The sequence below is a fragment of the Pyrus communis genome, chromosome 2, assembly GCF_041283825.1.
Source record: "Pyrus communis isolate YQ-2024b chromosome 2, ASM4128382v1, whole genome shotgun sequence".
Lineage (NCBI taxonomy): Eukaryota > Viridiplantae > Streptophyta > Magnoliopsida > Rosales > Rosaceae > Pyrus > Pyrus communis.
In genome coordinates this window covers 26144607-26169781 of record NC_142566.1, presented here as the reverse complement: position 1 = coordinate 26169781, position 25175 = coordinate 26144607, and the positions used below count along the sequence as shown (strand labels likewise).

At 37.7% G+C, this 25175-nt stretch overlaps 3 protein-coding genes, 1 long non-coding RNA gene and 2 pseudogenes across 16 annotated transcripts; 2 read left to right on the top strand and 4 right to left on the bottom strand.

Annotated features, from left to right (window-relative positions):
• Window positions 1-68: 68 nt before the first annotated feature.
• LOC148698830 (uncharacterized) lies at window positions 69-1241 on the top strand. Its single transcript, XR_015958805.1, has 3 exons — window positions 69-209; window positions 520-725; window positions 971-1241. It is a non-coding gene; the product is annotated as an uncharacterized LOC148698830 (long non-coding RNA).
• Window positions 895-3956, bottom strand: LOC137747263 (putative RNA methyltransferase At5g51130). 5 transcript variants are annotated; one of them, XM_088689858.1, is made up of 9 exons: window positions 3716-3956; window positions 2888-3002; window positions 2504-2551; window positions 2154-2355; window positions 1696-1783; window positions 1460-1525; window positions 1345-1364; window positions 1257-1305; window positions 895-1162 (listed from the first exon to the last, which is right to left on the bottom strand). In XM_088689858.1, the coding sequence occupies exons 1-9, from the start codon at window positions 3839-3841 to the stop codon at window positions 1073-1075; spliced, it is 804 nt and encodes a 267-aa protein (XP_088545984.1). In that variant the 5' UTR covers window positions 3842-3956; the 3' UTR covers window positions 895-1072. The 5 variants fall into 5 exon arrangements, with proteins under 5 accessions (XP_088545984.1, XP_088545989.1, XP_088545993.1 ...); XM_088689863.1 differs by adding an exon at window positions 3183-3323 and having other exon boundaries at window positions 1257-1364; window positions 3716-3920; XM_088689867.1 differs by adding an exon at window positions 3186-3323 and having other exon boundaries at window positions 1257-1364; window positions 3716-3920.
• Window positions 3957-4891: 935 nt separating this feature from the next.
• LOC137747162 (putative lactoylglutathione lyase, chloroplastic) lies at window positions 4892-7794 on the bottom strand. The gene is made up of 9 exons (XM_068487196.2): window positions 7433-7794; window positions 6922-7126; window positions 6678-6802; window positions 6476-6540; window positions 6100-6312; window positions 5929-5976; window positions 5509-5616; window positions 5285-5425; window positions 4892-5171 (listed from the first exon to the last, which is right to left on the bottom strand). Exons 1-9 carry the CDS (start codon window positions 7569-7571, stop codon window positions 5130-5132), a joined length of 1086 nt encoding a protein of 361 aa, XP_068343297.1. The 5' UTR covers window positions 7572-7794; the 3' UTR covers window positions 4892-5129.
• A 3412-nt stretch (window positions 7795-11206) lies between these two features.
• On the top strand, window positions 11207-18458 carry LOC137746916 (protein phosphatase 2C and cyclic nucleotide-binding/kinase domain-containing protein). 7 transcript variants are annotated; one of them, XM_088689837.1, is made up of 16 exons: window positions 11324-13031; window positions 13250-13381; window positions 13486-13716; window positions 13816-13941; window positions 14454-14516; window positions 14610-14692; window positions 14841-15072; window positions 15159-15475; window positions 15654-15741; window positions 15850-15916; window positions 16171-16263; window positions 16414-16448; window positions 16573-16638; window positions 16762-16883; window positions 17453-17609; window positions 17702-18458. In XM_088689837.1, exons 1-16 carry the CDS (start codon window positions 11997-11999, stop codon window positions 17945-17947), a joined length of 3093 nt encoding a protein of 1030 aa, XP_088545963.1. In that variant the 5' UTR covers window positions 11324-11996; the 3' UTR covers window positions 17948-18458. The 7 variants fall into 7 exon arrangements, with proteins under 7 accessions (XP_068343027.2, XP_088545963.1, XP_088545962.1 ...); XM_088689836.1 differs by having other exon boundaries at window positions 15147-15475; XM_088689826.1 differs by having other exon boundaries at window positions 15147-15475; window positions 16123-16263.
• Window positions 18459-20590: 2132 nt separating this feature from the next.
• Window positions 20591-22165, bottom strand: LOC137746601 (E3 ubiquitin-protein ligase ATL42 pseudogene; annotated as a pseudogene). The gene has a single exon (XR_015952320.1). The product of XR_015952320.1 is annotated as an E3 ubiquitin-protein ligase ATL42 pseudogene (transcript).
• A 412-nt stretch (window positions 22166-22577) lies between these two features.
• LOC137746503 (E3 ubiquitin-protein ligase ATL42 pseudogene) lies at window positions 22578-24307 on the bottom strand (annotated as a pseudogene). The gene has a single exon (XR_015952318.1). The product of XR_015952318.1 is annotated as an E3 ubiquitin-protein ligase ATL42 pseudogene (transcript).
• Window positions 24308-25175: the final 868 nt, after the last annotated feature.

Sequence of the window (25175 nt, the reverse complement as noted above, 5' to 3'; positions counted from 1 at the left end):
GTGTGTAACTAAGTTATCGGAACCAGACATTTCTATTTGACATTTTCATATGTTTTCGGCTATATTTTATAAACTTTGCGAGAAGTTGAAAAAATACAGAAAACAGGTCAGAGGCACTTATGTTACATACAGGTCTTTTGGCAGGTATGGCAGATTTCTTTCCCAAATTACTCGAATTCCTATTCCGCTTCTTGGATGTCCATAGTAAGGTACGCATCTCTCTCTCTCTCTCTCTCTCTCTCTCTGCTAATCATTTAATTGATCCCAGTCACACACAGACATACAACGTTTTAATCGATCATGTATGTGCTTGAACTGTAGATCGTATTGGACTGCCCAGGATTGTTCAATATTTCGTCTTTAAATAAAGTCGATCTTTGCAATTTAACTTTCACTTGCTTGAGTATAAACTAATGGCCTTTGTGCGACATTGGAGCGGAGTCTGTTTTTCTTTTATATATATTTACTTAGGCAATGGAGGCTTATTTGTTGAAGTGGTATTCGTTTGTTGGGTTTCAGGGACATCCATTGAACTAGGAGAGTGCATATATAGGCGATGTTGGTGCTGGTGCTCAAGTACCTCATCTACGGGAGATTCTAGCGTACACCCGAGGACATATCTCCCTCTTCCTATACAGATTATGTATAGGAAGAGGGAGGGCCAGGACAGCCAAGAATCACCTATCAAACACCCTGTGGAGCTCCTCATCGTTCATTTCTAACGGGTACTATGATTGTTTGCCTCTTATTTAACTATTCCGAGTCTCAGTTTCCTTATAAACTTCAAATTTAAGCTGTAAATCTGGTTCTGTAATGCATTTCGACATCAAAAATTCACGCGTGGGAGTGGTTGATGAACCTTTCTGCCATCGTGAAACAATACGTAAAGAGGAGTAAAACATAAAATATTCTTCAAAATTGGTAACCCGCTTATACATTATAATGTATTTGTACAAAATACTAGGAGCAGATGCAAAATTGGGACAGGGCATGTTCCATCTATTGGCACATAAACAACGGCTTCTCAGACGGAACAACCAGCCCTACTCCCGGAGCTGCATTACCTGGTATGTCATTTGTGGAACACTAAAATTGGTCTGTTGAATCCGGTTTTGCTGCCCGACACGCTTGAAGTGATGTCCTCCACTTTTCTGAATCCTATCTGTAATCATATGAAACATCAGATATTCCCAGATCTAAACCGATAATTAGCAAAAATACCACCTGAATTCGAACTATAAGCCGATTGAAAATACCTTATCCAGAAGTAAGTCTTGAAAATCTTTCGGGTACACCATAAGATTCAATAAGTCTTGAAAATCTTTCGGGTACACCATAAGATTCCTATAATTTTCTTTAGTTGTCTGCACAACGGAACAAATAAATATTTAGAATCAATTCCAGTAAAGCAATGAAACCTAAAACTCGAAAATTCACAAATGCCTTAAAAGACGATTACCTCAGAAACTCTATAATTCTTTTCGTAGGACGTCCAAGGTTGAGGTTCCAACACAAAAATTCCGCCCTGCTCATACGAAGAAAAATTCGTCATACTTCTCTCCGCAGGGTTATCATGTTACTAGGGAACGTTATAAATCAAGTTTATCTTAAACTAAAATTCCATGCTTAGTTGACAGAAGGCGAGAAAAGAAAAACGAAACAAGCATGGTATGCATCAATGGTTATAAGAATTACCGGACGAAGTAGACTCCAAACCCTTGTAAATAACCTAATCAATCCATCGTCACCCCAATTCAGATGAATCCATTTCGACACGCTCAAACTGTATTCAAGAACAACACAATAAGGAATGTAATGTTATACTAGCAAATGCGACGTCATGACTGTATAGAAAAGCACGCGTCGAGACGCAAATTTTGCATAAAAAACACCAGTTGTCTCATGAGAGGTGCTTGTTCATGGAGTACTAATACAACTCTTCGATGGTCGATGGATAGACAATAGCTCGTTACTTAGATGTAGAAAAATCTGAAATTTCAGAACTCGATGGCGATCTATACTCTACGTTATTCTTATTTGGTCAACCCGTTTAGTATCATAGCAAGTTTTCACATACTATTGATATCCTTAGTAGGACTGAAACAAACATAATATATCAGAATAACTGAGAAAAAGGTGGCGGCGGAGCTCACCATATAATGGTGTCGTAATGATTTTTGTGTGGATTCCGACTGTTAACAAAATCTTCTTTTCGGAAAGATACTGTGTCGAGCAGATCTTTCTCCTCCGAAGAGCCATTTACACCCTCCAATTTAGAAGCCTTTCCGGGAGTCTTCCTAGCATTCTCCGTTCTCAAAAATTTCCTGGCGTGCCAGTACGCATCCTGAATTCGATCTGAAAGAAAACAACATTGAGATATAATAACGGAATTATGCATACACGAGCAAGCTGACTACATTTAGAGAACAAAGTAAAGAATTTTAAACTTGTTTGAACTTCAATGAGATTATATTAAGAATCTAACACATGATCAGAATCTTACTGGCGTCGATGTCAACACCGAGAATGCTCCGGCAGCAAAACTTTTTGGCTGTAGGCAAGCACATAAAGATGTCGATGCCACGGCAAGAATAATCACACTCGAGAACCACATACGTAAAGAAAGCATTTCAACCCGCAACTACAAAAGAGCCTAAACTCGACAAAACCAAGAAATTCACTACATTTTGCCGACTCAGACCATGAACTTCTATCCAAATAAGAATTAAATTTACCATTTGTTTACGAAAGATTAACAAAGACAACAACAACAAAACCTTTTCCCACTAAGTGGAGTCGGCTGAAAGATAAACAGAAACGATACAATATAATCAACAAAGTCGTAAAAAATAAATTTCAAATACGATTTAAACTGAGAGAAAAGTACCAATTTGAATGGTCATGATTCCAGAATTGCAGCCAATGTCAAGACAATCCTTTCCTTCGAACCATTCCTTCTTGAAAACCTTCAATCTAGCATCTTCCTCCATTTCTTGACCAATCTAAAACACAATATAAAGGCACTAAGATTTCACATTCTTATCGAGCGAACAAATATCGAGACGGTTAAACAAATATCCGTTGTCATTCAAAAGTGCACGTCACAAACAAGTTTATCTTACAAACATACAAAAAAAGAAATCATTCATCCAAATTCTCTTCATCTAAATCAAAGGTAATACCACCTTCTTCGTTGCCAAGTCTCCATTAAAAAAAAGGCACAGTCGGACCATGTCCAGTCGAGTTTAAGCCAACTCCCGCTGGGCAAAGGTGTTTTCATGTCGCCTTGCCTCCAAAGCCGCCTAGCCGCGTTTTTTAAAACACTATTCATGGGTGAAATTTAGCTTAAAAAATTTTCAAAACATAAATCCAAACAGTATCCATAATATCAATCCGACTACTTAGAAGTTTCACAAATGCACTGCATTGATAATCCAGAACACCAATTCCCACAGAAACTCGAACGAAATACCATAATTTTAATCAAATTTGACACAACACCTAATTGGGTACCCTTAAACTCAATTATACATAAACCCCACTTCAATATCAGCTTCAAACGACCAAATAAACAAAAAAAACCCAGAAAATCCCAAACAAAAAATCGAACCTTTAGTTGTCTTTAAACTTGTATAAGCTTTCCCTGACAACCCATCAGAGCAATAACAACATTCAAAAGTACAAAATTGTGGGGGAAGGAGGGGATTCGACTTACCCGATAGCCGTAGTAGCTTTTGTAGTTTCCGTAGTGGAAAATCTCTTTCCGTTTCTTATTACTGATCTGCCCATGTTGCTGTTCGCGCTCCTCTGCGCCCTTCTTCTCTTTATGTGAGCTGGACATGGCCAAAAACGGAATTTCGTAGCCGAAGCGGAGTAAAGTTACAGTCTTTCAGAGTTTCTTAGGTCGAAGGAAGGAGGGTGAGAGAGGGGGAATGGGGAGTTTAATTGCTTTTATATGAAGGTTTAGGGTTTTATATGAACACCTTGATTTAATTTTAAATTTTTATCGGGGAAACAAACGGAAAATAATAACGGTAATTTAAAATTCCTACGCAACGCTACTTCTTTTATTTGGGTACGCGCCAAAACTTTGGTTGGAGTGTAAAAATAGAGCAATTCTTACACGAGAAATGTTAAAAGAAGAAAGAATCTCTCAAAATGGACTTCTTTTTAAATTAACATTGTGCAAATATTATAAAATATTATGCAAAAAATATGAGATAATGGAAAATTCAACTTTTAAGAATCTTCTTAGTATTTCTTTACTTTAAGTTGGATCGACGTATTTTTACGTGCAAGGAATACCAATTGAAATTATTTTGATTCAGTTACCTTTTTAACTTTTCCTTACTTTTTTACTTACGAGTAATGAATAAGAAAAGTGTAAGCTTTCTTTCTTTTAAAATCCGTAATGAAATACATTAAAATCAAGAATTAGATCGGCAAAGAAAAACTAACTGACCTGACTTCCTTTCCTTACGTCTCCTATTTTTAAGCTCTCCAATTCCTTTCTTTTCCTTTTTCCGTGATCCATGATTGCAACAAATTTCACACCAAAAGAAATACACGCCCTACTCACTTCCCGCCAACCGAAATTACAACAAAATTAGGGTTTATGTTGTCGCTACTCTCTTCTCACCAAGCCCCCGGGTCCAAGGAAAGATCGAAAGTGGCCATCCCATACACAACCATATTCATCTCCTAGTAAATATGCTAATCTCAGACCGCCAGGAAAGGTCTCTGGCGAGAAAAAACCAAGAGGAACATTATGTATATAAGCCTGTGAAACTAAAACAACTGCTTGAGCAGAGTCTGAATCGATCAGAAGTTTTGAGAGGATAACTTCCCACAGCAACAGTGACAGGTGAATTACGAAAAAATAATAACGATATCTCAAACTAACAATACCATTGCAAAACTAATCGTTGTTTTCCTTTTTCTTACAATGTCTGCAACGCTAATCGTGAGATCAATATTTGTTACAAAGGTTATTCAAAGCTAATTATAATTTTATCTACAAAACAGAATTCAACACGTACGTTCAGGAGAACCAGCTTCATAGAATCATCTTGGCCCGAGATTTCAGTTTTCAGTATCACAGGCATGGGTACGTGTAAGCCATCTATAACTCACTCCAATTCCTTGAGGAAATCAACATTATCCACGAAAACCTGCAAGATGAAGATGAGAGATGAGACCTTGTAATCATGGGGTAATAAGCCGCCAACCAACTTTCGGTTGTCAGGGTGCATTTAAACGTAAAGCTTAAAGGTATGAGCCATACCGACTTCCATCCGTCAGGATCCAAGCAAGCAGTGATCTTTGTGTTGAGACCAGGTAATGGCCCAGGTTCCCGGGTAATCTTGCCCCCACAGAGTTTAATTCCTTCGGCAGTTTTATAGACATCATCTGTGCCTATTGCTATCTGTTGAGAGAAAAAAGAAACCATTTTACAACAGAAGAAGGGATGTTAGCAAAAGAAGAGGTGGGGAGAGGTCCGGTGTCTACCTGAGCATAAGCATTTCCTTTGTTATATTCGGTGACCCCATAATTGTATGTCAACTCCAGAACGGCGCTTTTGTCTTCGGGACCATAACCCATCATTGCTATAGTATACTAGAAGTAATGAGCACAATTGTGTCAATAAGGTATGGTGCAAAAGAGGATTCCTGTAACTAGTGACAATTGTGGCAACATGAAAAGTACAAATCTCTAAAAATATTGGTTGGGCATGCTGCTATGTTCTTCTGTCATCACGCTTCAATCTAGAGTCTCACGTTACTATCTTATCATACTTGATCCATCTTTGTGGGTGAGAGAGGCATCAATCGGGTATTCTGATCTGAATCTTAATTCCAACAAATCTTTTGCCATCAATCAGTGTACAAAAATAAAAGGCTATCGGTCTTGAGAAAAATGCAAAATTACCTTGTATTCCGGATTATCTCTTTTGCAAAGGAGCTCCATGCCAAAAGCCTAGATGAATGGAAAAGGAAACAAGGATTGAGAACCAAAAGTAAATGAGTTCCAAAACAAATTAGCAGTGAAGAGTAAAAACATGAAAGGCAAACAGCATATTTCTGTCCAAACTCCTCCTACCTTCTCATAAAAAGTTATGGATCGATCAAGATCACCCACACGAAGCATAACTTGACACAAGGGCTCTGGGGTAGGCCCTCTTTCCAAAAGTTCAAACTTATAACCATCAGGATCTTCAACAAACGCGATTACCGTATTGCCCCCTTTGACCGGACCAGGTTCGCGAGTAACCTTACCACCCTTAGCTTTTATAAGCTCCACAGTCTTGGCAACCTAACCACAATAACATATGTAAGGTTGTAGAAGACGTCCTTTAAGAACAGACAATCCCGAACAGTCTACAAAACTAGTAACAGGAGAATACCAATTCTCATAAAATTTTGCCGCATCAGGCATGCTTAAAGAACAAAATTTAACAAAAAAACAAATGACTTACATCCTCAACAGCAATACCAAAATGACCAAATGCAGTTCCAATATCATACTTGTCAACTCCATAATCTGGAAGTGCCATCAAATGAAATGAACATCAATCGTATGAATTTACTTTTAAGGAAAAGTGCTTATGGAAGTAGTTCAAAGAAGGTAATGCTTTTTATTTTGGAAAAAAATTGATGAAAACTAGTTGGTTGTCTTACTGTAAGTGAGTTCAATAACAAAGTGGGAATCCTCTGGCCCGTATCCAAGAAAAGCATTGGTGTATCTTTCCTCGGGTATGTCACGTTTTCGCAACAATTTCATTCCCAAGCATTCTGTGTAGAACCTGTGGGGCACAACACATATCTATGTTTGAACTCTGCGTTGTCTCATTATAATCATATGAAAACAGGACATAGTATATCAAATCAACAGGATGGTTCAAGATGTATTGAGCAGACATACTTTATGGTCCTGTCCAAATCTCCAACGCGGTAAACAACATGGAGCATCCTCCGCTTGTCCTGTTTGACCCACTCAAGGACATTTTCAGGGGAAGCTGTCGTGCTAGCTTGTGCGGCATTTCCAGCAGCAGCCACCCCCGTGGTTTTACCATCTCCTCTCAACAGCTTAGAAGCTTTCAGACCGACAGACGGCGACTGAGGCACAGCTGGTATACAATTCAAAATCATCAAGCAGGTCGAAATGATCACAAAACCTTATCAAATCACATTGTCGATGCCGTAACTTGATTGTCAAGAACAAATAGAGTCTCAACAATTAAATCCTAAACTTTCTATAAAATTTCCAATCAAGTACTTCCACACTAATCAAATTACGCATATATACAACCAAATTAACATCCCCACAACCCCAATTCAACCAAAAATCGACGAATTCAGATAAAAAGACAGCAAATTTAGGATTTAACACAAAAGGGTAAGCAGAAAAAGGCAGACTTCGTATATATATTTACCACTAGCGAGTTGGAAGCAAGCGAGTCGCCGTGAAGGAGTGAAGGAAGCGAGGGAAAGGCCCAGACGAGAAGCTCCGGCGAACCTCAACGTCGAGAGCGAAGGTCTGATTGAAGACGCCATGGGAATTATCCCCACCATCTCTCTCCTCTCTCTCTCCTTCCTCTGTGAGCGTGAAGAATTTCTTTTTTTTTTTTTTTTTTTTTTTGGGAAAAAAGGAGGAGAGGGAATACAGAAGGCCTGGAGGTCTGGTGACTGGTGGAGTGAAGTGAGAGGAGAAGTATTGCCGCTTTGTATTCCGATTCGATTGTGATTTTCTGGAGATCCAACGGTCGTGGACGAGGTTGGCTCTGATATGATATGCGTCCCCCTTGTGGGGTAGGGTGGAGCTACTTCTGGTTTGTTTTCAATTTGGGCCCAGCCCAAGGCCCAATAATTTTTCAAGTGTAATGTTATTAAGAACTTGTGTGTGAAAAGCACACACATAAACATGTATAGGAAGCCTGATTAGTTTTATTGGGCTCCAACATTGAGTATTTGACTCAACTAATACCATTTTTTTAACAAATTTATTTACTATTACAGAGTAAAGGAAATTTTCGAAACTGTTACATTAATGTAGAATATAAGAGTGTTTCAAAATTGAGACTGCAAGATACATGAGTAGAAATTTAATACCATATTTATGACGACATTAGAGCACATGTCTTGACTCAACTAATACACATGACAACATTTACTTAAAAAATATAGTTAAAACATCTGCACCTTTAAGCTAATATATAGTTAAAAGATGGATGTGTGTTGGTAAAAACATTTGCTTTTACACTCGAGGTTTTATTCAAATTCATCTCTCAATATTTTAAATGAATTCGTGTAGATCCTGTTAACAAATTTTTTAGGTTTAGCATGATCCACCACTCTATATCACCAATATTGTCTCAACTTAACCATCTACTGCTGGTTATTGAATTTTATCACAAAAAACTTCGGTAATGTCATTAGGCATAGAAACTCTTATATAGTAAACTCTCTCTCGTTGTACCGAAACCGAAATAGAGATATGATTTAAACTACCAGGTGCAAAATTTGTGTATTAATTTGTCATGTCTGATGGAGATCCTATTCTCCAACCCCTAAAATTATATTGTTTGTGAAAAACAAGTGACGTACTTCCCATGCAATATGCATGAGTTATGACCGACCAATGAGCAAGAAACACGTACATGCATATATCATATAACATATATGTGCATGCAGATGTTGATCTAAGTAGCTAGGTCATGGCTGTGGCCATAAATTTAAGTTGGGGGTGGGAATTGTGGGGTTTAGGGTTTGTCCAAAGCTGATGTGATACACGCAGCAAGACGGTACTCTGATGAGGATTGACATCTACCCTGGAGTTTTATGTTTAAAGCTTGTGGATCTAGAGGATCAGGATACTTGAATTTTAATTTTACGACTACTATTAGCTTATTCTACTAATTCATTTCACAAAAATTCAAAAAATTGAATAACCTAGATCACCTTCTCTCTCTTAAACGTTCCACATCTCTTGATAATCTAGAGCGAATCTCATTCCCTCTCATGAGTCACGGCTCTGATCACTTCCATTGCACGGAATGGTAGGTCACTCATCTGATCTCCACCGCCATTGCAATTGACACTGACTCGCAATTTGGTCACAAGACTCACACAACCCTTACCCAAACTATGTCATAAAGTCTCCGTCCCACAATTTAGACATGTCTAGTATTATCAAAATTCTTTATATCACGTCTGACTTTTAGCATACATGGATACCTAAATTATCTAATCAACTTTTTAATATGTCGATACGTGTCGTAATTGACATGTTATTTAGAAATGTCATTTGTGCTTGCTTAATAATACATCTATCATTTGCGTTTTTACTTTACTTTGTTAGAGAGTTTCGAATACTGAACGTTGCGTATTCCTTCATTAATCAGCCTACTCTCACTACTAGCGGCTTAACAATATGTGCTTATGCTAAAGCGTATACAATGTTTAGGGAAGAGCTGCCGATTATTATCTATTTAATCTAATTGAAAATCATGATGACAACTTTATTACAAAACCCTATTTAATTTGTTACCTGCTGAGTGTTCACTCATTCATTTGTACTTGTCCCTTTCTTTATAATTTTTCTTCCCACATAAAGTAAAGTAAAAGAACATTAAGAGGCCACGCCATCCACAGCTGCGCATTTACCCTTTTTTCTGGTTGCTCCACCATTTTCCCACGCCCACAGGAATGCGATCATGATCCATGTTCTCGTCTTAAAAGTATACGCTAAAAAGCAGAAGCAGCGTCACACAATTTCTTGTTTTTATAATGTGCACGTAACTTATAAGCTCACCACAGAAACATTTACATGGTTTACTTGAACATATCATGAAGAATCACGATGCAAGTAAAGCAAAGAATTTAGTTCTTATCACTTGCTTGCAAGCAAAGTCTAAAAAGGGAACAAATCGCAAATCTCACGTAGTCAAGTTGGTTAAGGTAACATGTCATCTTATGCACAAGTTCACATTTTTAGTAATTTATATCAGATTATAGCTAGTATCACTTGAATAAAAGAAAGATCAGACCATTTGTTTGTTTGTTTTTGTCGAAGCATGAGGTATCCCACACTCGATCGGTAGTGTATAGGACTAATTTTAAATAGGATTTGAAAAGGCTAAAGGCATTTCTGCCCACCTTTAGTCACATTTAAACTATACACGAATTTTTAATTTTTTTCAAAAAGAAACTAGCTGGCGGCTTAGTTACTACAATCTACTATTCTGGAACCTGAAAAAAAATTAATGAAGGTTAATTCAAGGGGGGCATGCATATCTTTTTGAAGTGAAGGGCCACTAGGGAAAGTTTATGTGATTACGAGTGAACGTGGGAGGCTTTCTCATTCAAAGTATGGAAGATAGTCATATGCATACACACTTTTGTAAAAGCATAATTCAATTATTGCATGAAAAAAGAAAGCGAAGTGTGACAAGGGACGCATTCTACAAAGTCGTTTTCATTTCCCATAGAACCACTAAATTTTTAGTTTACAGATCATATTTTGTAAAAGTGGTACTGACGGTTGATTGTTGAATTCATTGTTTAAATAATTAAAAAAAAAGAATATAATCAACAACCGTCGTATCATGTGATTTTCAAAATATAATTTAAGTAGATGATCTCTCAACATCATTCTTAATCTACATATGCAAGAAAACCTAGAGAATGGTCGCATCATTTTTCATCTATCATTTAAATTATATATAGAAAAGAATTTTTATGAATTATTATGAGGAAAAAAAAAAACTAATCTTTTTACAAGACAACACTAAGTTACAAAGATAAAATTTGAAAAATGTTAGGCATTGTCGTGACCAATAAGTTGGATTGTCGGAATTATTATTATAGTTTGAAAATTTTCATTTTTTCATGATTGGATGCTATTTGGCACACACTCTCATGACTAGACACCATTTGACACCATTTACTAACAAATTTATTAACAATTAACCTAACGGAAGTATGACTATGGAAGAAAAACGTAATTTTAGGTATGAAATTGAAATATAAAAAATTTAATGAATAAAGGTTAAAAAAATGCGATACTTTTAGATAGTGAAGTGATTATTACTCTAAATTTACTTTTCCAAACAATCATACCATAAAAACATGAAAGTGAAGAACACTTCCCGTCACGGCGCGTGGAAATAGCATCGTCTACAAAAACGCATGCAGAGTGACATTTGCATAGGCCAACACTGACACGTGACACCGGCCTAATCCGTAATCCGCAACCCGCACCCCCACCACTCCCTGTCCCCACGCGCCTTCCCTTTCCCTCTTCCCCCGATCCCAAACTCTTCCTCAAAGCAAAAGCGAAGTACCTGCTGAGTGAGTCACTCAAGCAAACAGATTCTGGGCTTCCTCTGCAGAACCCAACTCTCTGTTTTCCAATATTTCACGATTCAGAAGTGCTTTTTCCAGAAGTGCGTTTACTTGCTTCTATTATTGTTGTATTTTATTGTAACGGTTGTTGTGAGAGGCACAGTAGATCAAGAACGTCGCTTTCCAATTTGCTGTACAATATCTAACAGTTTGAATATCTCATAAAGGCTTTGGAAATTAATACTTTTGGGGGGGGTCGGTTTCCTTTCATTCTCTGAAAGTGTAGTTTTCTGGGCAGCTGTGGAAGATAAGGCCGGAGAAAAATCCAACAAAATCTCATTTATTTTGCTCGAAGAAGCAGAGGAAGCAGAGTCATTGAGCTCGTTCGAACTCGAAGGCTCGAAACTGATGAATTTTCAGCTAAATTTGGCAACTGGGTTCGATTCAATTTGCATTTCTGAATGATGGGTTGTATAGTGATTGAGCTCGTTCAAACTCGAAGCTGATGAATTTTCTGGTAAATCGGCATTTGGGTTCCTTTCGATTTGCTTTTTCGAGCGATGGGTTGCAGAGTGATTGAGCTCGTTCGAACTTGAAACTGATGAATTTTCAGGTAAATTTGGCATCTGGGTTCGATTCAATTTGTGTTTTTGAATGATGGGTTGTGTGTATTCGAGAGTTTGCATTGGAGAGGCTTGTTCTCCAAGAGGTCCGAAATTGAAAGAGAATCAGGATGTGAGGAGCGCTGAGATCCCAGTGTTCTCTCCTACTTCCTCCAATGGAGAAGTAGGTGAGCTTCAAGACCAGTTCAACCAGTCTGGCTTAACTGGGGATGCTGAGGTGGGTATCACTAGGCTCCGTAGGGTTTCATCACAGTTTCTGCCTCCCAATGGGTCAAGAACTGTCAAGGTTCCTTCGGGAAACTTCGAAATGCGGTATTCTTATTTGTCTCAGAGAGGTTATTACCCTGATGCTCTTGATAAGGCTAACCAAGATAGCTTTTGCATCCACACGCCATTCGGGACAAATCCGGATGACCATTTCTTTGGGGTCTTTGACGGTCATGGAGAATTCGGAGATCAGTGTTCGCAGTTTGTGAAAAGAAAGTTGTGTGAGAATTTGCTTAGGAATAGTAAGTTTCAAGTGGATGCTGTCGAGGCATGCCATTCTGCGTTTATTGCAACCAATTCTCAGTTGCACGCTGATAGTTTGGATGATAGCATGAGCGGGACAACTGCAATTACAGTTTTGGTTCGAGGTAGGACAATATGCATTGCGAATTCGGGTGATTCAAGGGCTGTTATAGCAGAGAGGAAAGGGGATGACATCGTGGCTGTGGATCTTTCAATTGATCAAACCCCATTTAGAGTGGACGAGCTCGAAAGGGTTAAGCTTTGTGGTGCAAGAGTTCTTACATTGGATCAGATTGAAGGGCTGAAGAATCCAGATGTGCAGTGTTGGGGAACTGAAGAAAGCGATGATGGTGATCCACCTAGATTGTGGGTGCCAAACGGAATGTATCCTGGAACAGCTTTTACGAGGAGTATTGGTGATTCGACTGCTGAAACAATTGGGGTTGTTGCCAACCCTGAAATCGTGGTTTTAGAGCTTACACAGAATAATCCTTTCTTTGTGCTTGCTAGTGATGGAGTTTTTGAGTTCCTTTCTAGCCAAGCTGTGGTGGATATGGTAAGGTATCCTGCTTTCTCTTTGTTGCAATTCAAGTGTGGAATCTGTTAAGACTTATTTATCTCTGATTATTCGACGCTTATAAGTTCGTTGCCACTGATTATGATTGTTTGTTTGCTTTCTTATTGTTGGGCATGACGAGTTTAGTTTGGTTGAGCATTTCTTCATGGTCTTTTCTATTTTTTCCACTTCTCTTGATTCTGTTACTATATTTACAGGTTGCAAAATTTAAAGATCCCCGTGATGCTTGTGCTGCAATTGTAGCTGAATCATATAAACTCTGGCTGCAGTATGAAACTCGTACAGATGATATTACAGTGATCGTTGTGCATGTGAATGGGCTGACTGATGTAAGAGGACTTGCTGTCCAAACAATGATGTTTTTTTGTGCATAGTCTTCATGTAAATATGATTTGCTGAAATGTAGTCAACTAATAATGTCTTTTTATTATAGATGTCCATCGGTCAATCAGTAAGCTGTGCTGCTGCTTTACGACCAACTGTTCCTCAAGTTGTAGAGGTTACAAGATGCGAATCTCCTTCACCCACTGGGTGGAACTCTAGCAACCAGCGCACCAGACATGATTTGTCAAGGGCACGCCTTCGTGTGATTGAGAGTTCTCTAGAAAATGGGCAAATTTGGGTTCCTCCACCTCCATCCCACAGAAAGACTTGGGAGGAAGAAGTATGCTTTCTGTTTGTTGTGATTTGTATGAAAGAGCGGAAATGATACCAATTTCTTTACCGCGAGTTCTTACTTTGAAAATTTTCTTGTGGTAAATAGGCACACATTCAGCGGGCTTTGCATGACCATTTCCTCTTCAGAAAGCTCACTGATTCTCAGTGTCAGGTGTTATTGGATTGCATGGAAAGGGTTGAGTTCCAGCCTGGAGATGTTGTTGTTAGACAGGTTCGTTTTCTTTAATTTTTCCTTTTTCTTGTTTATAGTGATAGCCTTTCATAGCTCTTGCGCATAATTGTAGTGCTTTGGGCAGAGTCATGAGTGGCAGCCATGGACTTATGACATCACCAATCTGAAAAGAATTAATATAAGTAATAAACTATCAATTCAGGTGTAGTTGAAATTTACTTGGAATGTTTTCCAACAGCAGGATTCAGGATCGTGAACTTCTACAGAAAGAAGAAAATAGTATATACAAACTAATGATTACCCCTATGGCCAAGAAATTTATGTAACTAAAACAGACTTATTTACAATTTATGTAACTAATTTTCTGGACCTCCTGCCTAGTAAATGAGTGGTCCGTAGGGTTGCAATATTGGTTTAATTTTTGAAGTTACATTCACAATGCTGATCCATTGCCAAAAACAGCCTACAGACTCCATGTACAAAATATAGAGAAGTTAAATGTTACGATTTTGTGTGGTTATATTACTTGTAACAATTATTGTATTTTGTAGGGTGGTGAGGGTGACTGCTTTTATGTTGTTGGCAGTGGAGAATTTGAGGTGTTGGCGACCCAGGTTTTAAATATATCCTTTTTCTACTTGAAATTCATTTGGGTCATTTTCATGAGACCCCACAGCTTTTTTGTTGACTGGATACGATCATGGCAGGAAGAAAAAGATGGAGAGCTTCCGAGGGTTCTGCAGCACTATACAGCTGATAAGCTGTCATCCTTTGGAGAACTAGCGCTAATGTGAGTTAATTATTTCTACCTTTTTTATCTGTTGGTTTAGGAAATGGTTGTTTAGGCTTTCCTTGGTCTGTCTGATTCGCCTTGTAATAGTGCATCATATGTTTTTCTAATTTCTATTTAATTGATTCTGGGATATATGGTACTACAGGCATAACAAACCACTGCAGGCCTCCGTTCATGCTGTGACCAGTGGAACTCTTTGGGCTTTGAAAAGAGAAGACTTTCGTGGAATTTTAACGTCAGAGTTTTCTAATTTGTCATATTTGAAGTTGCTTCGATCAGTGGATCTTCTATCGAGGCTGACAATCTTACAGCTAAGCCACATCGCTGATTCTCTGTCTGAAGTTTCCTTTTCAGAAGGCCAGACAATAGTCAGTAAGGTACTTTATTTTCGTTAAGAATATCATTTACTCTTTATTCCTGTATATAATGTGTATTTCACGCGTATATGCAGAGTGAAGACCAGAGTGAAGACCTAGTTGGATTATACATTATCCGGAAGGGAAAAGTCAGGATTACTTGTGATGCAAATTCAGCTAGTAGTTCAGTTGTCCGGAGTCTCAAGTCTGACTATCAAAAAGAAGATGATCATCCTCAGAGCAGTAAAGAGCTCTCAGTGGAGAAGACGGAGGGAAGCTGCTTTGGTGAATGGGCACTTCTTGGAGAACGTATTGATTTGTTTAGAGCAGTTGCTGTGGGAGATGTCACCTGTGCTGTTTTAACAAAGGAAAATTTTGATTCAGCCGTTGGCCCTTTGACAAAGATTTCTCAGGATGATCAGAAGTATGTTACTCTGGAAGTCTCAGTTCATAAATTTTACTAATCTACCTTTTTGAAGTCCATGGTTAACACTGGAACTCTCTAATGGCATATGACAGTTTCTTAAAGTTATTTTTTTATTAAACAGGATATCTCATGACTGTTGCATATTTCTGATGCTGTTGGTTGATGTCATTTGTAGGTCGAGGGATTATTCTTCAGAAGTTCCAAAGGAATCTGCCAAGAATATTGATATGTCTGCTCTTTCTGACGTCCAGTTGTCTGATCTAGTATGGAATTGAGTGTCCTGCTTGTTTATACGTTTCCGAGTTTCTAAGGATAAATGCTTAATTGAGTTATTGTGTCATTCGTTGATGCTATATATTTTTCCATTTTAGGAATGGAGAACAATTTTGTATAGCACTGACTGCAGTGAAATTGGAGTTGTTCGTTTAAGAGATTCAGGTTGGTTGTTTGTGTTTTAGGGTTCGTTTCATTTTTTGGTTTTATTTTGTTAGATTGGGCTTCTACATGATGCAGGATTTATGTTGAAGTAATAAATGATGTATCATTTGTTAGACAAAGAAGTTGATAACACATACTGCATTGAATGGGGGAGACCAATTAGTAGATGCAACATTTTGAGAAGAATTTATTTTTGTTTAAAACAGTACATAAGCTGACGGGAATTCTTCTTGTTAAATCTGATTGCCTATCAGAAAAATTGTTCAGTTTGAAAAGGTTTTCAAAGCAAATGGTCAGAAGGATGGGAAAGGAAGCGCAAGTGTTAAAAGAGAAGGATCTAATCAAGAGTATGAGCTCTTCAGCGTGTGTGCCACAGTTTCTGTGCACGTGTGTTGATCAGACACATGCTGGCATACTGTTTAATACTTGCCTTGCTTGTCCGTTGGCTTCGATACTTCGCACTCCCCTTGATGAACCGTCTGCTAAATTTTTTGCAGCCTCTCTAGTTGCTGGGTTGGCAGATCTCCACAAGGTCCATCGTCTGGACATAGCTTATTCCACCATTTTGTTTTAACTCCTAGTCCCGTGACTGTTTAAGTAACATCTATCTTTCTCAACATCTCTCATTTTATTTTTCTTTGTAATTTGACTTTCAGAATGACGTTCTCTACAGAGGGTTGTCTCCTGATGTTATAATGTTGGACCAAACAGGATATTTACAGGTTTGTAATGTTTTGTTTTTCATACCGAATCGTGTTCATTCATAGTATCTGGATTGACGCTGGAATAATTGAAGAGGAGGAAGATGAAATATGCTTAATTACTAAAATTTTGCTATATTGTAGCTAGTGGACTTCAAGTTTGGGAAGAAGTTATCCGGCGAAAGAACATATACAATTTGTGGAATGGTGGACTTTTTAGCTCCAGAGGTAGTCCAGGGAAAAGGCCATGGTTTTCCATCCGACTGGTAATAAGGCAATACATTCTTTGTTTATCCTAAACTAGATATTCTATACATCAATAAAAAAGTTTATGTAGCTTTTCATGAAAATGTGAAATAAATTGTGGAAGTAAATTATTCAGGATTAGACAGTATGGAGGCTTAGAGAATTTGCGAGAAATTCGAGGAAAATGCTCGACAGAAATATTCATACAACAACAACAACAAGGCATTATCCCACTAAGTGTTGATATAAAATTCTCGACAGAAATATTCATAAAATTACAAAATCAGTATTAGGATTAATGGTATAGTGAGAATATATGCTAGAGGACTTGAGTGTATATTTGCTAGAAGATGTGATTCTACTAGGAAACCCAGTGAGATTTGCAAGTATCTAGATTTGTTTAAGATCTCTGGAAAAAGTTTTAAGATGGAAACAGACCCCTTCCTTTGTTGGTAACGGTGGAATTATTGCAGTTTTAGGCATTGAGATCTAAGTTGTATATATATTTCATATTGTTTTATTTTATGGTTGTCTTGACAGTATCTTTCTGAGACCTCCTGCAGTCCTGAACTTGTTTGCAAATTTGCAGGTGGGCATTAGGAGTGTTGATATACTTCATGCTACGGGGTGAAATGCCATTTGGCTCATGGAGACAAAGTGAGCTTGATACATTTGCAAAGATCGCAAGGGGACAGCTAACTCTACCGCAAACTTTTAGTCCTGAAGTTGTTGATCTCATCACTAAGGTATTGTAGGAATCTTTAGTCTCTCTCTCTCTCTCTCTCTCTCTCTCTCTTAAGGAATTTTCACACGCTTCTATTTATAATAATATGTTCAGTTACTCGAGGTTGATGAAAACACCAGACTAGGGAGCCAAGGTTATGAATCTGTCAAAAGGCATCCCTGGTTTGATGGCACTGACTGGGAAGGGATCAAAGACCGTAGTTTGCCCGTTCCTCATGAGATCACCTCTCGCATAACTCAACATTTGGGAAGTCACTCCGAGAACTGTTCTGTTCCTCCAGCTTCTCCATCTCGAAATGGAGAAGAACTCGACACTCCTGAATGGTTTGACGACTGGTAGAAGGATAAAAAAATACACGAATTCCCACATTTGTAAAAAATTTCCAGGTGGGGGTTCGTCTCTGCTGTGAGATTTGACTCGCAGGACATACAAAACCCATAAAGGAAATGCAGAACGTACAATCCTGAGATTCACCTTGCCTGTGGTCCTGTTATATTTTACGTGATTACATAGTAGCTGCATTAGAAGAGCATATATCTTCTGGGATCACAGGCCGCTACTGATAGCCGTTTGACTAGTTCATGGAGAGGCCGGTTCATGAATTTTCTGTTCCTTTCACTCTTTTTCTTTTCGGCGAATTTCTCCCCTCTGTAAATACATATATGTGTAGATGAATGAGGGGTAATTCCTTGATGAAATTATAGTTTTCCAGTTGTACTTCTGCGGCTCGCGAGTCTCCCAGTATCCATTGTTCTTATCGATTACTATTGGAATTCGCTTGTAACATTTTCTTATGTGTTGTAAATACTTGAATCTCTGATTTATGGAAAACCTTACTGATTGATCTCCAGCAAGTTTTATTAAATCTTGTTCTCATTTTCTCTGATGCTTTGATTGTTCAAATTCTCATATAGCTTGTCAATTTTAAGGGCCAAGGTTTAAAAATGTTTGGTTGTTCGGCCATAGGGTGGGGACACCATCGCGGACTTGGGTGGTGTTGTGTGTGGGGCCGAACATGTTCTTCAACTCTTGACCATGAACTTGCTTCACTTGTTGCAAGTGCCACTTGGAGCTCCAAATGGAACCACAAAAACTCTTGGGTGCTCCGGATGTTTTAATCGTTAAATTTTTAGTTTTGTATTTTTAAATAAAGATATAATGGTTAGAACAACTTAAATATCAGGTATGTTAGAGCATCCTAAAGAACCGACGGAACCAACCTCACCACCTTTAAATGTGGGTCTGCGACATTCATCAACATGATGTGTTTATTTTGTCAAACTAATTCGTTGGTGTTCTTTTTGATTTCTACGTATTTCACCGCTCCATCAGAAATTCTTTCTACCCCTACTCTACTCCAGTTTGGTAGTTTCTACTGTCTGTCCAGGATTGAGCCTAAGCTTCAACGAAGGACTTAAAAAAGTCACTTACATACGCTTTATGCACAATTATTGCGAGTAATGCTTGCTTTTGTATGATGTACTTGCATTTATACGGGTTCAATGATTCATGCTATAAATTATCTTGGAGGGCAACAATTTTTGTTTATTTATTTATTTTGTTTCATGAAGAATCTAGTGGAAGTATTTCTTGAAGAAGCACATTGTCCACAAAACATCGAAAATTGCTTTTAGAATCAAGAATCGCCTTTAATTATTTTTGCCAAATATTGCTAAAGCATTTTAGTTATCAAAAAACGCTCTTAACTAGAAGGATTTTCAAACAAAGAGAAGAGAGCACCTATTGGATCCTATTCCAATTAAGTATCGAAGTACCATCACAAATGGGGTCATCATATATTTATATAATGCATGAGTTTTTTTATTTTATTATTATTTTTGTTTAAAATAGATAATTGGTGGCAAGTCACGGTTATTCTGAACTTGTTTGGAAATGCTTTAAAATATGTGAAATGCTTTTGGTGAATTTTTTAAAAACCAATATTTAGTAATATGCAAGTGAATCTTGAAAAAAATGTGCTTTTAAGTGTTTTGATATTCAAAAATATTTATATAAAAACGCTTTCAATCATTTAAAAAAAATACTTCAAAACGAATTCTAATCCAATAACTAATTTCATAATATAAGAATTGCAGAAAAATATAAAATAATAATTAAGAGGATCAAGCCGACGACAACTTGTAAGGACAAAAACAAAAAATTAAGATTAATACATAATTAAGATAAACATGCAAAGTTGATTAGTGACTGCTTTCCTTGAGGACAAATGAAGCAGACTAAGCTCTGACATCATTACCACAACCGTGACCAGTAATTTTGTTGACTTTTTAAAAAATAATGATAACATTTCAGGATTCTAAATTTCATGAGAAAACAACAAGTGACAGATGAAAGTTGAATTTTTCCAACCAAAGAGATCAAAATGGTCCGTCCGATGGTTTCAAAGAGCATCTTCTTTAATCTTTTCATCAAAGTCGTTTTCAGATGTGATCATCATTAGACACGATTAACCATGACGTTTTAAGTTTAAGGACTAATTAGATTAATTTACTTGGCTTAAAAATGTGGGAGCTGTAATTTTATAATTTTTTTTTAAGTCAACTACAAATAAATTGATGTTGGCTTGGTGTAATTTTAGGAGGAATTAGAAAGAGACTCTAAGAAAATACAAGGAGTACTTAGTTAACAAAAGACCTAGCGCAAAACTGAGTGCAGTGACGTTCTAAGATTCATACAGTAAAACTCCACTTAGTGAAGTAAGGCTTTGTTGTTGTTGTTGTTGTTGGTTTGTGTAAATTTAGGTGGCTAACAATTTCATCATTATTTCATCAAAGAGTTTGATATATAAAAAGAGATTTCAATCATTAATTGTTGAAACTGAGGGAAATAGCATGATTTTTGTTCATGGAACAAGGGTGGTTTTCTTGGAAAAAACCGAAGTTCGAAGTCCACACCATGTAGATTAGAGTAGTTTGTGATATTGTCTTGTCAAAGTAAAAAAAAATGGACTCAAGAAGTTGGTACTTGAAATTTGATAGCAATTATATTGAACTAGTGAATGAAGTACCTAAAATCTATGGAAACTGAAGGCATGAATTGATACCAAAATCATCATACATCTATGGACACCTTTTCTCTCTATTGGCAAACGACTGGACTGTTCTTCGGGCAATCGGCATCCAAAGCCGTCTCATTCTTTCCTCTTTCGCATTGTTTTCGAGCAGTGAAGGCTCTCTGGTCCTGTCCTTGGAGCCCAAGTTCCCAAATCTCGGAAGAACAGTGATTTCGGACATTGATCTTTTCCCTCCTAGATTCGTAGAACTCAAGGCATGAGCTGAAGATGCTGTAGTATCTGATGTAGAGGGAACAATTGACTTTGTTGCTGGACAGTTTTTGTTCATTGTGCTAACTTTGTTCTCAAACAATCTTTTCATCTCCATCTCCTCCCTGATCTTCATAATCTCCTCATTTCCCGTTGCTTTCGCGGTCAAAAACTGCTCATCGTTTAATTTTGTGGGAGAGAATCTGTTGCTTGACACCGTGTTGAGCATCTCCGAATTCAAGAACATAAGATCAGATGGACTCAGATTGCTCCATCTGTTGTTGAACTCGAGAGCAGAAAAAAGAATTTTGTGTTTGTGCTTGTGCAGGATTTTGTCATCCTCTTTTGTCACATCACTACGAGCAGCTTCTTCCTTGATTAACAATTCATCTTCCTTCTCAACCACCTTTTCGCTTTTTCGAAAGCTGCGTCCTACGTTGAATCTCGAAGAACCGCGGTGATCTTCCTCTCTCTGAACAAAGAGATCTATGCTCGAGTCATGTTGATTCTCTGATTGGTTATTCGACAAGATCCTCATGCTATTTGAGAAGGTATCGAATGTAAGATCCTCAGAGCTAACCCTGTGCCGGCAGAGAGGACAGCTTGAGTGCTTTTCCAGCCAGTGATCAATGCAGCTGATGTGAAAAGCATGTTTGCATTTTGGCAGCAATCTAAGAATCTCAATATCTTCAAATTTCGATAGGCAGACTGCGCATTCGAGACCTTCCTTTGACCCTTTGAGAGAAGAGAATCTGAAAAAGGGAAGTGCCTCAATCGCTGTCTTGTCAATCCCAGAGAACCGAGAACTACTACTGATAAGTCCTGTTTCCAGGAGACTGTTTTGTCGAACAGGAACTCTTCTATAGCAGTATTTGGCATACACTAGGAGCACAAAAGTTAATGAAAACATGATAGATAGAACACCGATAACCATATGAACACCTGATTGATATTTATTTCCTTCATCAGAAGACACATCTGGGGCTTGTGATTCAACATGGAAGACCACACAGTTGAGAAGCAAAACAAACAAGCTTGAATGAAACATTGGAAGATCAAAATATTGACAACCCAAAATTTTAATCATCTTTTCGAAGCATTCTGCAAACGAAAAAAGGAACTATATAGACATATATGCTTGTGGGAGAAATTGAAGTTTAATGGAAATATCAATCTGGTTTGTAATAGTTCAGCTTTCTTGGTTTCTTCTTTGGCAGTTTTTGTGTGTCCTAATTCGATAAGTTATTTTCATATTGCAGTATATTAGGGTTTAGACAACTGTGGCTTCTTATGGATTTTCTTTTGGAATCATCCTACACTATAAATACAATCACCAGCTGCCACATGACATCAGTCACGTTAATACAAACCATTAAGCTAATGCAGTCATTAGCTCGACGGGTGAAAACCCGTTGCACAAATTGAAATTTTCGTTATGAGCTTTAGAGAATTTTTGTGATGGAAAAGGAGGAATATGCCTGCTAGGAAAAAGAAAACATTAACATATCACGTTAAGATAAGCTAATGCAGTCGTTAGCACGCAGGGTGAAAACCGGTTAAAGAGATTGAAATTTTTGTTACGAGCTCTCGCAGGTAACTTGTCACCTCTATGTTTCAGTTCAGTTTTGTATGTGATTTATTTGTCTTCTAAAAATTTTGGTACTGTCTTGCAGTTATTCAAATTCCTTTCTTGGCAAAGAAGCAATATGTTCTCGAAGCAAAAGCAAACGACAACATATAATTTCATTGATTCAAGAAGTTGATATCTGTATAAGACTCCTATTGACATCTATAGAAGCTACATGTGTCCTTAAAATTTTAGAACGATGTATTGTTACAAAGGAATCGAAAAATAAAACAGTGTTGAAAGTGCGTGTATTCCTCTAAAACTTCGAAACAAACTACCTAAATCCTATGAAACCTAAATCTTCTCTTGATCCAACTTATACATCTAAAGGCCGTTGAGGCTGTGGAGACCTTTTCTCTCTGTTGGCAAACCAGTGGACTGTTCTTCTGGCAATCGGCAACCAAAGCCGCCTTGTTCTTTCTTCCTTCGCATTGTTTTCGAGCAGAGAAAGCTCTCTAGTCCTGCTCTTAAAACCCAAGGTCCCAAATCTCGAAAGACCAGTGATTTCGGACATGGATCTTTTCTCGCCTTGATTCACAGAACTTGAGGCATGAGCTGACGTCTCTATGCTATCTGAAGCAGAAGGAACCAAAGCTGAACTATGTTTGCTCATTGTATTAAATTTGTCCTCAAACAATCTCTTCATCTCCATCTCCTCCCTAATCTTCACAATCTCCTGATTTCCTGTTGCTTTCGCAGGCGAAAACTGCTCATCCTTTAATTGTCTGAAAGAGAACCTATCGCTTGACATCGTGTTATGCATCTCAGAATTCAAGAACAGGAGGTCAGAGGAACTCACATTGCTCCATCTGTTCTTAAACTCAAGATCCGAAACAACAATTTTGTGCTTGTGCTTGTGCAGGATCTTCTGACCTTCCTCTGTCACATCAGCAACTTCTTGGATCAACAGTTCCTTATCAATCGCATTTTCAACTTTTCGAAAGCTGCTTCCCACACTGAATCTTGAAGAACCGTGGTGATCCTCCTCTCTCTGAACAAAGAGCTCTATGTTCGAGTCCTGGCGGCACTCTGATTGATTAATCCATCTCATGCTGTTTGAGTAGGTAATGGAAGTTAAGTCCTCGGAACTAACCCTGTGTCTGCAGAGAGGACAGCTCGAGTGTTTTTCAAGCCAGTGATCAATGCAGCTGATGTGAAAAGCATGTTTGCATTTGGGAAGCAGCCTGAGGATTTCAATATCTTCGAATTTCGACAGACAGACTGCGCATTCGAGGCCTTCTTTCGACCCTTTCAGTGAAGAAAATTTGAAAAAGGGTAGGGCCTCAATCACTGTCTTGTCAATACCGGAAAATCGAGCACTTGCGGTGACAAGTCCTGTTGCCTGGAGACGGTTGTTTCCTACCACATAAGCCCTTCCGTGGCAGAATTTCACATATACAAGAAAGAAAAAAGTCAGTGCAAAGAAGATTGCTAGAACTCCAATCACCAAAGCAACACTTGGTTGAAAGTTTAGTTGTTCATCAGTAGAATATTCTATGCCTGTAGGTTGTGCTTCTACATGGAACACCAGAAAATTCAGAAGCAAAAAACCAATCAAACTTGAATGAAACATTGGAAATTTGAAATTTTGAGACTGACCCAAAATTCTAATCATCTTTGGAAGCTAGAAGGAACTATAAATATACATATGTATGTATGTATGTATATGTGTGTATATATAGATATATGGTTGTCGAGGAGTTGATGTTTAGGGGAAAAGGGTGGAAATGTCTGTTCCTGGAAGGGTATATATCAATCTGGTTTCGTGATGTGTTCGTTTTCTGTTTTACTTCTTGGGTTGTTCATGTCTGTCTAATTTGATAAAACCATTTTTATAGTATTGGAGTTTATTAATTATTAATTAACAAGATAATTGAGAGTTGAGCATGTAAACAAATATTGCTTCTTATGTCAGGCTACATTATTTATATAAGCACCACCTGCAACATGACATCAATTATGTTAAGACAAATCATAAACAAATGTGTTGCATATACACGACGGGTTAAACTCCGACTAAAAGAAAAAAAATGCTAGTCTCACCGGTTTACACATAAGTTTCTTATACTATTGTTGCTCACGATTTATCATTAATTTACAGTTATTCATGCTTGTGTGGACAACTGATGCTAATATAACTCGACTAGTAAGGTGAAATTTTGTTACGAGGTTCACATGTAATTTGTTCCCTCCATTGGATTACTTTGTCTTCTCAAAGGTTTAGTAATGAGACTACTAATTTGTGATTTGACTAATTTTAAAGAGTTTATTAGGGTTTTTAACTGTAGGATGAAAGTCAAAGTTCTTAGTTGCGTATGGTGCATGCAAATAACCTGAGAAAGTCAGAGGGTTGAGTTGTTGAATCGAGCTTTGCTGACCTCATTGCATAGAGCATCAATTAGGGATGAAACTAACTCAAACAATGCTTTTTGTGTTTTCCAACTACAACCTTGAACTGGTCTGAATTTGATATTGAGTTGACATTCCGGGATAAACAAACATACCGTGCAGGAAGAGAAAACGGAAGTGAAAACCACAGTTCGAAAAAAATAATGTTGAGACTAGTTTAGCTCTTTATTCGACAAAATTGATGATAGAATTCTTTACTATTTTGCATCACGTAATTACACCTTGACGAATGTGTTTAGTTTTCAATT

What these genes read in the sequence shown, in the direction of transcription:
- LOC137747263 (XM_068487339.2), bottom strand. Translation starts at nt 3,841, where the DNA reads ATGTCCAGCTCACATAAAGAGAAGAAGGGCGCAGAGGAGCGCGAACAG. An exon ending in CGGTGTTGACATCGACGCCA is followed by an intron (nt 2,356 to 2,503) that starts GTAAGATTCTGA and finishes GTTTTCTTTCAG; the next exon opens with ATCGAATTCAGGATGCGTAC. An exon ending in AAGACTTACTTCTGGATAAG is followed by an intron (nt 1,163 to 1,256) that starts GTATTTTCAATC and finishes ATATGATTACAG; the next exon opens with ATAGGATTCAGAAAAGTGGA.
- LOC137747162 (XM_068487196.2), bottom strand. Translation starts at nt 7,571, where the DNA reads ATGGTGGGGATAATTCCCATGGCGTCTTCAATCAGACCTTCGCTCTCG. An exon ending in TTGCTTCCAACTCGCTAGTG is followed by an intron (nt 7,127 to 7,432) that starts GTAAATATATAT and finishes ATTGTATACCAG; the next exon opens with CTGTGCCTCAGTCGCCGTCT. An exon ending in TTGGTATTGCTGTTGAGGAT is followed by an intron (nt 6,313 to 6,475) that starts GTAAGTCATTTG and finishes TATTGTGGTTAG; the next exon opens with GTTGCCAAGACTGTGGAGCT.
- LOC137746916 (XM_088689813.1), top strand. Translation starts at nt 11,997, where the DNA reads ATGATGGGTTGTGTGTATTCGAGAGTTTGCATTGGAGAGGCTTGTTCT. An exon ending in ACCAAACAGGATATTTACAG is followed by an intron (nt 16,639 to 16,761) that starts GTTTGTAATGTT and finishes GCTATATTGTAG; the next exon opens with CTAGTGGACTTCAAGTTTGG. An exon ending in CATGGTTTTCCATCCGACTG is followed by an intron (nt 16,884 to 17,452) that starts GTAATAAGGCAA and finishes GCAAATTTGCAG; the next exon opens with GTGGGCATTAGGAGTGTTGA.